Here is a 16,716-nt window from a genome sequence, read left to right on the forward strand (position 1 = left end):
GCACTGGTTTACAGAGTACAGATTGTTATATATACTGTATTGTATGTGAACTTACTTAACTGCTGGCTAGTCGTGAGGGTACACAATCGTAGCTTGGCTAGCAGCTTCATATTTCATACAAACACAAACACACTTACATTTTACTCCTCAACCAGTATTCCACAAAGAAATCAGTCATACACGAGTGTTACTTTCTGTTTATTTATTTGTACAGTACTTATCTGTTGTTTAAAAACCGCTCTTGTCTGTCTGTCTTTTTTCTTGTTGTTATGCTGGGTGTCTAACTTCCAGGCACAGTGGCTTGGGATGTCCAAACCTGTACTCTCCTCACTGGCTGGCTTTGTATTGCTTGTGCTGAAGAGAGCATGCAGACATTTCTGCAATGGGAAGCACCATTGCAGTGAATATAATTCTAATAAATTATTGTAATAAAGAAATTTGTATTATTTTAACCTTATTGATACAAGAGTGTCATAAGCAAAAATTGTTATGGGGCAAATTTTCATTTTGTGAAGTATGAATGTGAATAATTTTAAGAGACAATGGTATGTTCCATATTTAAGTGGCTCTTTAAGCTAAGAGGGGGAAGAGTTAATGGAGAGAGGATCCGAGTGTGGTGTGATTCCTTTTGATTAGAACTTTCTTAGCATAGCTTTGATGCGTTATCATTTTTTGTTTTGTCTTCAATTATTTCACACTGTATATTTGGTTTTGGGTGCACTGTCTACTAAACTTCCACTCTTGCACATAAGTGCTATTGCAGCTGGACCATCATAATTTATCCATTGAGGAACTAATTCAACAACCCTTCCCCTGACAATGTGCTATGTTAAGATGCATTAATCTAATTGCTATTTACCGTGAGCACAGATGACAAGTGTCCAGATGAAGATGGTGATTAAAGTCATTGTTGCTGTGGGTTGTGTTGTCATGAAGGGCAGCTCTCAGTCATGCAGCATTAAACTCACAGAGCTATAAACATTCCCAGAGCACTGAGTGCTGTCAATTATTTTCCTTGATAGAGAAATACTTTTAGCCAAGGAGAGCTGTAAACACAGGGGTCTGTGAAGAAATGTGAACTGGAATCTGGTCCTGCATCATTGTGCACAGTTTACAGAAGTTTTACTGACATATTTTGCTCGCTGTTGTATTTAATGTTTAGTTCTGCCTTTAAAGCAATTTCAGATTAAGTAAATTAGTCAATCTTAGTAATAAGATGTTAATCATACTCTATCAGAAAACACAGTTCCACACCTGCCACCTGCATATATAACACATTGGGCACTGTGGCTGGACCAGATATGACCTTCTTAATCTTCTTGATAACAATAACTGACCCTGCTGACCAGAGTTTTGTTTCTAAAACATAATGAAGTTTTGTCTTACGGCTGCAAAATAATTAATAACAGTAGAGGGCACTGTTGCAAACCAGTAGAAGTCTCACTTTCAGCTTTTTTAAATACTTCGGTAGTGGAATCTATAAACAGGTAAAGCTCCATTCTTAAATTATTAACTGTTCTTTGAAATAATCTCATGGAGTCAAAAACAGAATCAAATCACCCTGTGACAGATGTATTGGAAATACAATAGTTGCAGTAATGGTGCAATAGTTGCAGTAATGGTGTGGATTTTAAATAAGATTAAACTGTAAGGACACTGTTATTGAAGTATTTGAATAATAATACAATTTAAAGTCACATTTATTTTTTTTAATTTGCAGCCCACAGTTTATATATAAGTATCATTCAAAATAAAAAGGTCATATTCATTGTAAGACCATTGAACAACTTTTAGAATTTAAACAGTAATTTACAGTGTCACACATGGATTATAAAAATTATAAAAATACAATATACAATTTATTGATATATAATGAAAATATTTTTATCAAATGAAATAGAATATATTTTGTGAAACAATCTGATGTGATATGAAAGGCTGATTATTCATCTCGGGATTACTAGGAGTTAATAACTTCAGAGTTAAAATAAATCGACTACAAGCTTTATGGTCTAGTTCAGGTTTCATTAGTTTCATATTATTAAATCACATTCTCATATAAAAGTAAAGTATGTATTTACTGTCGTGAGCTAAACATCAAACATGTTTGGAATAATAATAACTCTTGAGAACTATAACGCGAATAAGGAAGTTTTATACTCAAAGATCCATTGGCCAAACGTCCTTTATAAATTAAACTTTCCTCTGAGAAGAGCTGGCTACAACTTGGTAGTTAATCACTCTATGCTGGGAGTGTACCTGGTGCAGAGAGAGACGAATAAGGTGTGAAAGCTTGCATTGGAATTAGCAGCTAGCATTGGCCCTCAAGCAGCTGTGCCATAGTAAACATACCTGAACTTTGGTCTTGAAATAACAATCTATGCATATTTTGTCTTCCTGGGTCCGCAAGGTAGATAGGGTGGAGATCTTGGTTCATCCTAGCAACAGCTTAGCAACTCGCTATATTTTAGAATGTTGACAAAAAGAATCCAACTGTTTTATTTCATCATTTTATTTCGTCAAAAAAAAATCCCTATGTTGCAAAATTATTTGGATACTTTGGTCATATTCTGTACTTTACTGTCTCATTTTTTTGGGCCTTGTGTTTTTTGGAGAAAAGTTGCAGTCATGTAGTTGGAAAAGTCAAATTGCCAGTTCAGCTGGAGAGAGATGCAGAGCTAGTGAGTTAGCATTTGAAAAGGTGTCGGGTTCTTGCTTTTTAGATATTTCATGACAATCTGATGGTTGGCTGAGATGCTTTCAGGTATAGTTCTGGTATCCACCCTGTAGATCCCCATTGGTGAATCTTTTTTTAGGTGATGAATAGTGACCTTGGTAGCAGACTTGATGGAGTCCATCTGCACTATATATCATTACACTTTGATGCTGCTTTACTTTTCTGTAACCTCTTAGCCACATTCCTGTGCATCTGCATAGAGGACCAACGTATTAAAGACAAAACAATATTATTAGAAATCTTCAATAACTCTTAATTCTAGTTGAAATAATATACTGTACCTTGAAACTACAGTTGAATTAATAAAAGTACATTTGGAGATAGAAAAAAAATGATCTCCTTATTGTGATCAGTATAAATAACTGCAGTCTCTGTTGCTTGTTATGATTATATTTGAATATCAACACATCTTCATTAAAATCATCCAGGCCTTCAGTGTCTCCAGCCTACTGCTTCATCTGATTGTCACCTGAAGAGACAGTGTCCTGTGTATGGTACAGTCTCACGTCATTTACAAAATAATCCTTCTGCTTTAACAGAAGCAAATGTCTTTTGTATATAAAAATGGAGTTTATTAGCATTACTTCTTTAATACATCATTTCAATTGCAAAGCCTTTGAAGTTTAAATGCTTAAATACATAATGTATATATATATTTAAAAAAGCTAAGTTAAAAATAATTAAAATCAATATGTTTAATGCTCAATATTTGAAAGTGATGTACAAACCGAGCTCTGTTTCCTCCCATTGCTCTGCAGTTGCTCTGATCCTGTTAATGAGACAGAGCAAGTCCTGTAGTCGAATGTCTTCCAATGTTACTCCCCAAAAGGGATTTGCTAGTAGGAGTGAGAACCACAGGCGCGAGCTTCACTTCATCCGAGAGTCCACCAGTGAATCTAGTGAGATGACCTTGAAGTAGGTCATAGAAAGGACTGACACTTGAGTGAAAGAGAAGAAATGATTTTTACAAGAATCAGTGTAGTAGATAATGCAATATGTGTCAGATGTATGAGATTCATACAGTACTTCATACCAGTAATATAGTACAGTGAGTAAACTTGTCAAGATAAGATATTAATATATTGTGGAAACAGTGATATGACCTATGTTTTAAGAGTTAAACTATGAGTTTATTTTGTATCAACTGCATCTCATAGTCATTTACATATTTCTAAAAATATATTTGACAATTAAGATGAATGTATTTAAAAAATGTATATCAGTGTGTGGCATACCCACCCTGTTCAACTGCAGCAGCTCTGCAGCTGTTCAGAGTTTGTTCTTTGTGGTTCTTGTTGATGAGCCAGAGAAGCTCTTTTAGAGCTGAGGGAGGTTTTTGTACAGACATGTATCACTGTGTCACCCAGTCCAGTCCTGCCCACAGTAATAAGCTGCTGCATCTTCAGCCTGGACTCCAGTGATTTTCAGTGTGAAGACTGTGCCAGAGTAACTGCCACTGAATCGATCAGGAACCCCAGACTGATGCCTTGTTGCACCATAAACCAGGAGCTGTGGAGCCTGACCAGGTTTCAGAAGGTACCAGTTGAGCTCATCGTTAATAGACTGACTGGCAGTACAGCTGATTGAGACAGAACTTCCTGGGAGAACAGACTGAGCTGGAGACTGAGTCAGAACAATCTGTCCACTGGAATCTGGAGGTGAAATGGTAACACATTAAATTATTAGTTGTTGAATTACTTGTTGTAAATATACGTCTATCGTTGTGCCTAAATTTCAATTTTGGCTTTTTAATTTACCTTTTGTGATAAAACATTTATGTTTTTATTCAATTTGTTTTATTCAATTCAAAGACTTAGTTTAATATCAAATAATAAGACTATTGAAGTACTGAATACTCTTTGTCAGAGTATTCAAGAAATAATTTATTTAATCCCCACCTTGAGCAAAGAGCTCCAGTGTCCCCAGCAGTAGAATCAGTGGCATCATTGTCTTGTGTGAGTCAGTGACTCTGAAAGGGCTGAACAGTGACTGATCCACACTGTGAGTCTTAAAGTGTTTGGAGGAGTGAGGAAGCACAGGTATGCAAAGCTCCTTTCTGTATACAAATCTTGTCACAGACAGAAAAGGCCTGAGCTGGAAAAACAAGTGTGACCTCATCGCGTTGGGTCACATGTACTATATTCTTTATATTGTGCTGCTTTCTAATCTTCATGTATTACTGGTCTCCTATGAATAGCACCAATGCCCAATGTTTACACTGTTACAAGGTTTTCAGTACTTAAAGTTCATATTTTTGAAATCCTTAAATGTTGTTTGAATTTTATGAGAATTAAGAAGTGCAATGTTGCGATGAGCACAACCTTGTGGCCACTGTTGTCTCCTGCAAGCAAGCTGGGATTTTGTGTTTCTCTTCGGGTTAGAGTTGTTTCGGTCTCTTTTAAGAATTGCAGTGCTTCTATAGAGAGATCTAAGATGAGAAAGAGTATTTTTTTTGTTTTTTGCTTCTAGTTAAGAAATGGGGAAGTTGCTCCATCTTATGGTCATTCTGAGTTGGAGTCTTTCCCTTGTGAAAATTAATTTCTGTACTTTGAATTGATCTAGATAGATAGATAAGACTTTATTGATCCAGAAGGGAAATTGATGTGTTACAGCAGTCCAGCCCAAGACAAGCAAAAACAGACATCAGAATAGACATAAAATTATACAAAATAAATATAAAATAAATAAATAAAAATAAATACATAGGTGATTGCAAAATCATAGTCACTGTAAAAACAATAGAATATGTGCAAAATGTGCATAGGTTTATACAGATTGATTGTCCAAAATGTATAATGGAGCAACATGCTGTCCATAGACGAGCAAACGAAGAGCTAAAAGTCCTAGTCTAGGGTAGCGTTATACACCCTGACAGTCGCTGGGAGGAAAGACCTGCGGAAACGTTCCCTTGAACACCGTAGCTGGAACAGTCTGTTGCTAAAAGTGCTCTGCTTCCGAGTAACAGTAACAGTTCCATGAAGCGGATGAGAGGTGTTGCTCATGATGGCTGTGAGCATGAGAATTTTAAAATCTACACGGAATTTGACTGGAAGCCAGTGCAAAGACCCCGGGATAGGAGTAATATGATCATTTGCACTAGACCTGGTCAGGATTCTGGCTGCTGAGTTTTGGACATACTGCAGTTTGTTCAATATAGATTTAGATACCCTAGCGAGTAGAGCATTACAGTAGTCAATTTGAGAAAACACAAATGTGTTGATCAGCTTTTCAGCCACAGTTAATGATAGCATAGGACGTAGTCAAGCAATATTTCTGAGGTGCACATGAGGGTCGAATGTTAAGCCAGAATCGAATATAACCCCAAGGTTTTTCGATTTAGATTGAAGTTCAAGTAAAGAACCATCTACAGATAGAGTTACAGGACTGGCTTTACGAAGTTGATGGGGGGTGCCAATAAGCATGCCTTCAGTCTTGTCGCAGTTAAGATGAAGGAAGTTTTGAGTCATCCAAATTTTTATGTCAGAGATGCAATTAGATAGAATAGAGACAGCCACATCAGTGTCAGGTTTGGTATGGATGTATATATGAGTATCGTCAGCGTAGAAATGAAAGCTGAGGACCTGTGATCTTAAAAGCTGACCAAGTGGAAACATGTAAATGCTGAAAAGCAAGGGGCCCAGTATTGAGCCCTGAGGAACACCAGACTTAACAAGACCAATTTCAGACTTGTACCCATTAAGAGAGACAAAATGACAGCAATCAGTGAGGTAAGATTTGAACCATCTGAGAGCAGTGTCAGAAACTCCAAAATTCTCAAGATGAGAAAGTAGGATGTTATGGTCAACAGTGTCAAAAGCAGCACTGAGATCAAGAAGGATGAGTATAGAAAGAGAACCAGAATCAGAAACCTTTAGGAGATTGTTAGTCACTTTGACCTTTCTGTGCTGTGAAGTTGACGGAAGCCAGATTGGAGGGGTTCGAAATGGTTGTTTGTCATGAGGTGGTTATGTAACTGAAGTGTGACAGCAGGTTCTAGAATTTTTGCAAGAAAGGGTAAGTTGGAGATGGGGTGAAAGCCATGTTAGGCTTTTTTGGCATGGGGGTAATGGCTGCAGTTTTGAGGACCATTGGTACAATGCCAGTGCTCATGGATTCATTTATAATATTGAGGACAATGGGACAGAGAGAAGAGAAACAGGACTGAAATAAAGTGGTGGGAATGGGATCTAAAATAGGTGTGGTGGGTTTCATGCATGTAACTAGTTTATTGAGGGATGCTGAGTCAAGAAGAGAGAAGCTGGAGAGGAGGGAACCAGAGAAAATGGATGAGGAGGGAGGGGGTATGGAAATGATATGCGTAGTGGAGAGAATGTGATGCCGGATGTTGATGTTGATGCCGGAGGCACACATGACATAACTGGGACATAATTTTCCCCAGGGAAGGAAACGACCTGGGATCCCTGGCGATGGATGTGTTCGTACAGCACCCAGACTCCACCTTTCACTTTGTGGGAAGAAGTGTTGCTGAAAGCGATTTCATGAAGATTGTTTTCCTTTTGTAGGGTCACTTCCTTTCCTTCATAATTGATGTGCTCAAACAGCTGGATTTCAGGGCCATCCAGGTCATCTGTGATAACTCCTTTTTCTCTCACAAGCATTTTTTTTGCTTTTACCACTTTATTTTAATGTTATTTGAATGCTAATTATACATCAATGACTATGTCAGTGATGCTACATTGGATTTTTTTTTCCCTTAATAATAAAAACCTTCATTTAAAAACTGCATTTTGTGTTTACTTGTGTTATCTTTGTCTAATATTTCAATTTGTTTGATGATCTGAAACATTTCAGTGTGACAAACAAAAAAATAAGAAATCAGGAAGGGGGCAAACACTTTTTCACACCACTGTATATCTCACCTTACATATAGGCGATGCTGATTTCTCTAATAACCTCAAGTGGAATATGGACTAATACATTACGTTCTCTGTGGGATCTATACACCACTCCTAGCAGTCTAACCCAGATTTAATATTGCTCCTTTACTCACCCCTAACCCCAATTGATGATGACTTTTTCGGCAGATTATCTGTTCCAGTGGAAAAGTGAGGGAGGGTAACTATTTCCTTCTACCAGCTGAGGGCTTCCCAAGAAGAGAATATCATGACCCTCCAGCCACGTTTGTCGAATACCAGGTGTAAGAGCAATGAGTCATGCCTGTGTAAATCAGGAGGGGGGAACAAGCTTAGGGGCAAACCTGCTGCTCCATCATGAAGCCCAGAAGTCCTTGTCACAGCCTACTGGATCTGTGACCATGATCTCCAACATGATAAAGCAGAAGAGCATTACAGGAGAGACAATCCAGTGCTGAGTGTTTTGTGGTTCAGACGTCCAGGTGTTGATCCAGGAATGCAGGCTGTTACTCTGGCACTAGTCTGCTCTGCTCCAGAGTGACTGTGAGAGAAAAGTCAGAAATAGACATCTCTCTGGACAGGGCAGAGATCATCATGTGACCCATGAACTGTACATCAGGATGCTCATACCCTGCAGCTGCAGAGAGATGACTACATTTATTCACTTGGAATAAGTAAAGGGAGAGAGAGACAAAGTCATAAGAAGGTTCCTATCCTTTATACTATTTGTTTTATTACTTTATTACTGGATGTGAAAATAAGGCAATAAAGTTTTAAATACACCCTAGTAAACCATTCAACGCCTGCACAAGCATCTTGATGTGCACTGCATGAACACTCATCTTTCAGGTTCAGGGGATGAGTGTTACACTACATGATTCCTGATCCGTATAAAGGGAGATAGCTGTTGTCTACAGTCATGAACTTTGTGTCACACCCTCTGCAGCCAGAGGGCGCTCCTACTCTGTCCTGTCCCTAGTTTCCTGCCTGCTGCCCTTCCGGTCCCTCTCTTTCCCTTGGGCTAAATATCTCCGGGTCTTGCACTCTGCCCTTGCTCAGCATTGACGTTCGGATGTCCTGAGACCCGCCTAGCACCAGGTCACCCCACGTCCACTACCTGAGGGCATAGGTTTCTATACGGCACTCCTGAACTCTTTGCACTAACGAGCCCGGGCCTTTTTCCTGTTCCGCCGCTACGCATATGGGTCTTTTTCCGCTCTCCCGCTCTCCACGGTTAGTCCCTTTGGACGCCCGTGACACTTTGTAGATGGACTGAATGTCCCATCCACTTGTCCCATCATAAATATTTTAATCTAGTGGAAAAAGGAGATAGAAATCTGAAAGATTAATCAGTGCTGCTCGACCACAATGAGTTTGCAAAAGGTTACACCTTGTTCGTATTTAATCTAACTGCGGACCAAGAGTGCACTGGACATTATTCTTCAGTAAAAACAGGAAACCTGAGAGCTGAAGTGCACTTCACACAACCCCCGTCAAACACTGTCAATATGATTGTTGATGCCGTTTTTGACAATGTGTAAGTCCCAGTGTGTGGTCCATGTGTGCTTTGTTGCTATGTTCCACACTTCCTGACCTTGTTCTCGCTCCCCTATTGATCCATCATTACATCATTGTTTCCATATGATGTCGTCATTAGTTAACTCTCGACCAATCAGAACTCAGCTTATTCAGTACATAACTTGGAGGTTTTCAGAAGGAAGGGGCCTTTTGTTTGACTTCGGTCCCGCTCGGCTCAGCTTCAATTTCATTTCACTTTTAGTTTTTGCTTCGGCTTCACTTTGTCCGTGTGTTTTTGTATAGCTTCAGCTCTTGTTGGTTTGTGTTCATCACCTTGTACTTTTGTTTGTTTGTTTGTGTTATCCTTTATTTAGCTATCACCCTGTCCAGACGTATTGTATCACCCTCTGTGTTCTTTTGTACCCTGTTACTTGTGTCTACTCTCGTTTGTATTCATGGTTCACTTGTATATTTGTGTGAACTTTTGAGTAAAGGGTTAGTTAAGGTTTTTCGGTCAATTCTACACACATAGTTGATTTGTGTATTAGTAACACTAGTTTAGGCCAGGTGAGTGCCTTTTGTCTTGTATGGTTTTGGGTAGTCAGTGAAGGTTAGCTAGGGCGTTTGAAGATGCTGAAGACCATGTGTTTCTTTTATAGTTAGGTCAGCTTTCCCTCAATTTCTTAGCCAGCTCTATTTTGTTTATTGTTTTCTTTTCTTTGGCACCACTCTAGTTCCTTATCCATGTGTTATTGTGTCTTATCACGTACCAGTTATTTATTCACCTTAAAATAAATCACTTGTGCACCAAAACGTATCACGCTTCCTAAGTCCCTCACCAGAACCCAACTGCATCCAAAAAGTATCCTAAATGTTACATCCCTTTACCCCTAGACACTTGGGGTTGTAACAATGTGACATCCCTTTACCCCTAGACACTTGGGGTTGTAACAATGTGATTGAAACCAACATGAGGAGTCAGGTCCTGTATGACTTCAGCTGAAAAGTAGAACCTGTGGACAAAGCACAAGATGGACACAAGACATCTTGAAGACATTCTGGCATTAGACAGTCACATGACAGACAGTTTCCTCAGAATTACCCAGAGTCAGAAGTCTGAAGACACCTGGTGCCTGTCACGATCGTAATCCCTCTTCTTAAGGGCGCTCCTGCTCTTTCTTATTTTGCTGATTAAGTGCACCTGCACCCAATCCTGCCCCTACTTATTTAAGCCTGGCGCTCTCACTATTCCCCACTCAGCATTGGAAGATGGACGCCCGGAAGCCCACCTACCAGCGGGTCCAGGAGAGTCCCGACGGCATAGGTTTCATCACGGCGTCCTGGGCATCTGAGTCCGGGGCTCGAAGCACCTGGCCTCATCATCCTGTTTTTATTCCCTGTCCCTGTCCCGGATCCCATTTCGGGTTTTAATCTTGTTTTGTTTCGTCTTGGATGGATCATCCGGTTCTGGACCTTGGACTTCACCCCGGATTTCCCCCCTGGACTCTCAGGACTTGTTTGCCTTGGCCATGCCCCCCAATCACCAGTTCACCATCGTCACACCCCCCTCTCTGTCAACCCCTCCTGATCCTCGTCGTCTCCTCCCTGTTGTCCTTCTCCACTTACTTCCGGATTATACCGTCTGCATAGGGTCCTGAACTATGCTTCACAGTGCCTGACTGTCAGCACTCACCCAAGTCACTTACCAGGTGAGCACTGGCTTGCTACATTTTATACCTACTTAGGAAAGTTTCACTTTTTAAAGAGAAAAGGCAGAGTTTTCTGATTCTAACTGTTTCCCACACAAGAATTTGGAATGGGAATTTGGAAACATTCAAAAAGATTGTCTGGTTTCAACATAAAAGTTATAAAAGACCTATATATATATATATCAGTGTGTGATTTAAAACTATTAAACTTAATGTGTTAAAATGGGTTACAACTCTAGCAAACCTAAAATGTATCAAGATTGCTGAAATAAAATGATTGATGCAGAATACTTTTGTCGGTGTTCCATTTATTATAAAACAGGCAAACAAATTATATCACTTTTATCTAAATGATAATAATAAGAATACACATTCGAAACACTGCAAAACATGACTTACAGACGTTTTCAACACTGCAAAAGATAACTTTTTTTTCAATACTGCAAAACATAACTTGTATAAAGTTTTAAAAAGTACACATTTATTAGATAATTACATGAATGTGTGTTTAAGCTTTTCCAACAAGTACTGTTCACTCGGGTGGGGATGAGTGTAATTGACACCTCAGTTTCACCATAGCATTCATAAAAGACTCACAGTCCTAAAGGTCCAACATGCTTTGCTAGAGTTTACATTAATGTCTTAACCAAGTCAATCACACTGTATGGTTTCCAATCACAGGCTAGCTTTTATACACAGGTTCACCTTTCTCATTCCATCAAAGCCATAGATATTGTTTGAAAGCCATAGATGTGTAGGTTGGGGCACAAGAAGCAACAGTAAAGAGAATTCCTCACTGTCCAATCTCTCCAGCCTTTGCAGTGGTCAGGCTGTATTTAGATATCCTCTAGAGCAGTGGTTCACAAAGTGCTATGGTCCACGGACCACCTACACCGAGTTACAGATGTGGTGGACCACCTATGCCTACATCCACTTCTTACCCTGTAAAAATAATCACCTATTAATGTACTAAAAATAACTAATATTGAATTAAATTTTATGAAAAGTACTAATATGGGCGGAGCGGTAGCTCTGTGGCTGAGGATCTGTGCATGTTGCTGGAAGGTTGCCGGTTTAAATCCTGCAGCTGGCAGAGGAATCCTACTCCGTTGGGCCCCTGAGCAAGGCCCTTAGCCCCACCTGCTATAACTGATGGCTGACACTGCGCTCTGAACCCAAGCTTCTCTCCGTGTCTTTGTGTCTCATGGAGAGCAAGCTGGGGTATGTGAAAAGACAAATTCCTAATGCAAGAAATTGTATATGGCTAATAAAGTGATCTTATCTAATATTTTTACAAACAAAGCTGCATATTTTGCAAATGTTTTTATTACTTAAAAGTTCATGTGAAGCTTGAACAAGAATGGAGCTGCTTTTGGTGAACAATCAGGGAAGTGATATCTGGATACAAGCTGAACAACTTTAGTCTCATGTCCAGAAGCAGACGAAGACATCACATTAAGCACACCTTCTGCTTCCTGGCACATCACATTTATCAAGCTGTTGGAATTAGAATTTCAGCACTGCTGGTGTGATTCACAAAATACCTCACTCACATTTTCACTTCTATTCTGCATCTTACTCGCACTTGCGCTGTCACTGTCGTGGATATATTTACGTTTCAAAGTCCCAGATTTGAGCAAATGCTCCATAATAACCCTTCTGCTTCGACTGCTTCTTTAAATTACACTTTGAACTTTCAAACTCAAAGTAAGATATTCGAAAGTAAGAACAAAATGGTACGGACAATAATTAGTGCAATGGTCGAACAACACTCACATATCAAAACTTAAACAGCCTAACCACGCAATCATGACAACTTGTGATGCACGGGTTGACTCGGGTTCAAAAAAAGATTTTAGATCGCTTTGGGCAGGTGCGGGTTGATATATGACCAAACGCAAAATATTAATTTGTATCTTAAATTAAGTGGGTTTAAGGTTTAAAATGGACGTTTTACCATATTTAAGCCTCATTTTGTTGTATCACAAGGCAAAGCGGGACAAAACGTAAGCAAACAGACAACAGTGTATTACAAAGAAAAAAACATAATGGCAACCTCGTAAGAGCAGATTAGGACGCAACTCCAGAACAGTGAGATAAAAATAAAGAAAAGAGAAGGAGAGAGGTGGGAGACGTTTGGCGAGCCAGTCAGCACAACAGAAGAAAAAAGCACAGGTTACGTTATCTGCATCAATTGTGAAGTACTTTACAAAAATCACAGTCACAAGACTAGGCTACGTTAGTCTGTTTAAAACAAGGAATCTGGATAAGCTGTTTCAATAAATGTTGATCAAATGAATGTTCTAATATTGTTCGGCGTAATTTCTCATGGAGCGGGTTCGGACCGCCTTCGGTCCGTACTTTAATCATTTTAAATCGGGTCGGGTGGGTGCGGGTAAAAAAAAGCTGACCCGTGCATCACTATTGACAATAGACTGCTGCATGGCAGCAAGGACATCACCGCCAAACTGACTGTCTCGTTGTCAGTGTGTGACATCATTTCATTCATGGTGTATAAAACTAAAACACTGAAGCGATAGGCGCTGATGGGGAGATTGAAGAGGTGAGGTGGTCTGCCATAACTCAAGCTTCATGAAAACACAAAGGCAACAGAAGGATACAGCCAAGGAGAATGAATGGAAACTTTGCCCTTTCGGCAGCCCCTCAAGCCAGCCAAGCCAACTAGGCTGATGCTCGCCCCATTACTGACACACAGTCCCCTTAATGGCTGGTGAAACCCTGATACCTATAATCAACACACAAGTCCCTCCTCACCCTTTTTACAGCTTGCAGTTCTTAACAGTGTTCCTAGGGGGAGCCCCTTCACAGCGAACACTACGATATTCTTTCCTCTGACTTAAACACTGTAGACTTGTTTTAAGAAAGATGATTAGGTCACCCCGCAGACCACCTGCCAACACTCCCGGACCACTGGTGGTCCACGGACCCAACTTTGAGAACCACTGCTCTAGAGAACCCTTCTCTGTTTCCACTCTGTTCATTGTCTCAGTCTCAGCTCTCCTGACCAGTTTGTCTATATTTTGCCTGCAGAAAGAAACTCAGTACCTCAGTTCTGTCCTTAATATCTCCTTTGGTCTGCTGGTCCTCTCTCCTGTGGTCTGACAGAAGGGGCTTCCTATGTTCTGTCTGTCTGGTATAGAGGGGCTCTTAGCAGGAAGAAAGCAGCTCTTATTTGCACAGGTCAGGGTTTTTATGATTTTTTTCTGGTGGCATTTATGTGTAAATTAACATTATTTGATTTGTAATTTTCAGTTTCATAGTTTACTAAGCTTAATATATAAATCCATCTTCAGATTCTTTCTGTTTGTTTATTACACAATGTTTCCAAACCCAGCTCTGTTCACTGTTGTAGCAGCTCTGCAGCTGTTCTCAGTCTCTGTCCTCTGTGGTTCCTGTTGATGAGCCAGGGCAGCTCTTGTACATCTGAGGAAGGTTTTTGACATGTATCACTGTGTGAATGGAGTGCTGTCACTCTGCTGACAGTAATAATCTCCTGCATCTTCAGCCTGGACTCCAGTGATTGTCAGTGTAAAGGCTGTTCCAGACCCACTGCCAGTCAATCGATCAGGAACCCCAGACTGACGGGTTGTTGCGTAACGAACCAGGAGCTGTGGAGCCTGGCCAGGTTTCTGCAGGTACCAGTGCAAGAAGCTGGTACTACCACTGGTAACAGAGCTGCTGGCTGTACAGCTGATAGAGACAGAGCTTCCTGAGAGAACAGACTGAGCTGGAGACTGAGTCAGAACAATCTGCCCACTGGACTCTTCAGGTAAAATAGCCACAAATAATTAATTATTAATACATACATTTTTAACATTTGTTCATATATTTTGCTTCAGAAAACACATTAACTACATTTCTGTTGAAGTTCTTTGAATTTTAGGTTTATTCTAAATTTATTCAAATGAATGAATGCTAGCAACATAAAAATAATAGAATTAGAGAAGTATTTTATCCTCACCTTTAATCTGTAATCCTCACCTTGAGCAAAGAGCCCCAGTGTCCCCAGCAGTAGAATCAGTGGCATCATTGTCCTTTGTGTGTCAGTGACTCTGAAAGGGCTGAACAGTGACTGATCCACACTGTGAGTTTTAAAGTGATTGGAGCAGTGAGGTGGTACAGGTACATTTGCAAAGCTCCTTCCTGTATACAAATCCTGTCACAGACAGTTAGATGAGCTGTAAGGTGTGAAAACAGTTGGGACTTGAGTTTTGTGTCTATTAACATTTTACTCTGTTCTAACTGAGTAGAACCTCAGTGTGTTTGTGATATAGTGAGAAGTGGTTTTGTGATAAAGCCACCATCTTGGCTCAAAAAGATGGCTCAACAATCCAATTGTTGTGGATTGAGCCAACACTGCCACCTGTAAATTTGGAAAACCTGCAGAATCCTGATAAAAATTATTTAACCATAAGAGCTTTAGGTTATCTTGTACAGTTTTGCCTTTATTGAGCTCAATACAAACAGTAACGCAGAGTTTGGACAGCACCACAAGACAGATACTGCTAGCTTTTCCCCAGCACACCAATATGGTTTGTTTATCATTTTCATTATTACCCTGTTCTTTCAAGTTTATTACTTCTCCAATTCTAGCAGGAAATTACTTGCAGCTATTAATGCAAAACTTATTTTTCCTTACTTTGTGGTACATGCAATACATGGTTGGGTTAACTTATTGTAGTAACTACTCTTATTCTGTACCTCCTGCAATGAAATTAAGCAGTAATGCAGTAACACTGAATATGTGTCAAGAACGAGGCACAACTGGTCTGAATGAGTAATTGGCACACACGAGGGAAAGGAGCTGTTGGAATAGGATGTATGTGGAATTACCAACTCCTCTGGGCTGATTAAGAGGGTTGTAAGATCACTTGGAAAGATGTCACAGTCTCGTCCTTGCAGAGTTTAGAGACAACACTGATGACCTAAAGTCATGCAATTCCCTTAGAAACCCCTCATCTCGCTTTTGCTGTCCTGTCAAAAAGTCTTGAAGGCATAGATAGAAGATAACAATAACGATGGCACAGCCACAATTGCAAAGATGTGCAATGGTGTTTATTATGAGGAACTACTTTCCCAGAGTCCACACCCCAAAAAAAACAAAGTGAAAACCACAAACTAACCAGAAAAAAAACAACACAAGGCTATAATACGAAATATATACATTAATTACTGTACAAAAAAAAAAACACTAGATTGTTGCAGGCAGCTCCAATTCTACCCCACAATCTACCTTCTCCTAACTCCCCCCTCCTAACTTGAAGAGCTCCTTTTCTAGGTTAAACTCCTCCCCCTAGAATATTCCACTATAAAGCACAAAAAATAATTGGACAAAATAATAATCAGAATTCTGATATAAACATTTCTACATCAAATACACAATTAAACAATGAACATATTATCCAAAATAAAATATCATACTCCTTTTATGTACATAACTGTTGTTTAAGCAAATACTACCCCCTTTTAATGGTATTTTCGTACAAATCAATCCACACATGCGCAATCCTGAAACAGGCACTACTAAGCCAGCCCCTGTTGCCATGCCAAAGTTTGGGTCCTATAGATTTGCGGGGGAAACCATTTTACCGGTGAGAAATCCAAACAGCTTATTTATTTGAGATGCATGAGTTGATTACCAATTCAGTTCATTTCATTTCTAAAACAAAGGAAAACAGGTGTTTGGTTTGAGTTAAAGTTTGATTTTGATAATACGGGAATGAGCTTACTTTACTCTGTGTGTGCACCCACAGAGCAAGCAAAGCTATCCCTGTAATTCCAGACTAGTGTGTTTATATTGGAAACCAGAGTTATTGCCTTTGTTTAGATAGAGAAATGTTTACGTATGTGTGTGTAT

General features: G+C 39.6%; 1 protein-coding gene and 1 gene segment (V, D, J or C); both read right to left on the reverse strand.

Moving 5' to 3' along the window:
* Positions 1–14,920, reverse strand: part of LOC148646748 (Ig lambda-3 chain C region-like) — a 49,262-nt gene extending 34,342 nt beyond the window's left edge. The window contains 1 exon segment of the C gene segment in view: positions 14,841–14,920. Within this exon segment, the coding sequence occupies positions 14,841–14,889 (49 nt within the window).
* The window catches only part of LOC148646745 (NACHT, LRR and PYD domains-containing protein 3-like), a 2,700,574-nt gene that overhangs the window by 225,634 nt on the left and 2,458,224 nt on the right, over positions 1–16,716 (reverse strand). The window lies entirely within an intron of this gene.

Source organism: Lepisosteus platostomus, chromosome 16, assembly GCF_059453375.1.
Source record: "Lepisosteus platostomus isolate fLepPlt1 chromosome 16, fLepPlt1.hap1, whole genome shotgun sequence".
In the NCBI taxonomy this organism is placed as follows: Eukaryota; Metazoa; Chordata; class Actinopteri; order Semionotiformes; family Lepisosteidae; genus Lepisosteus; species Lepisosteus platostomus.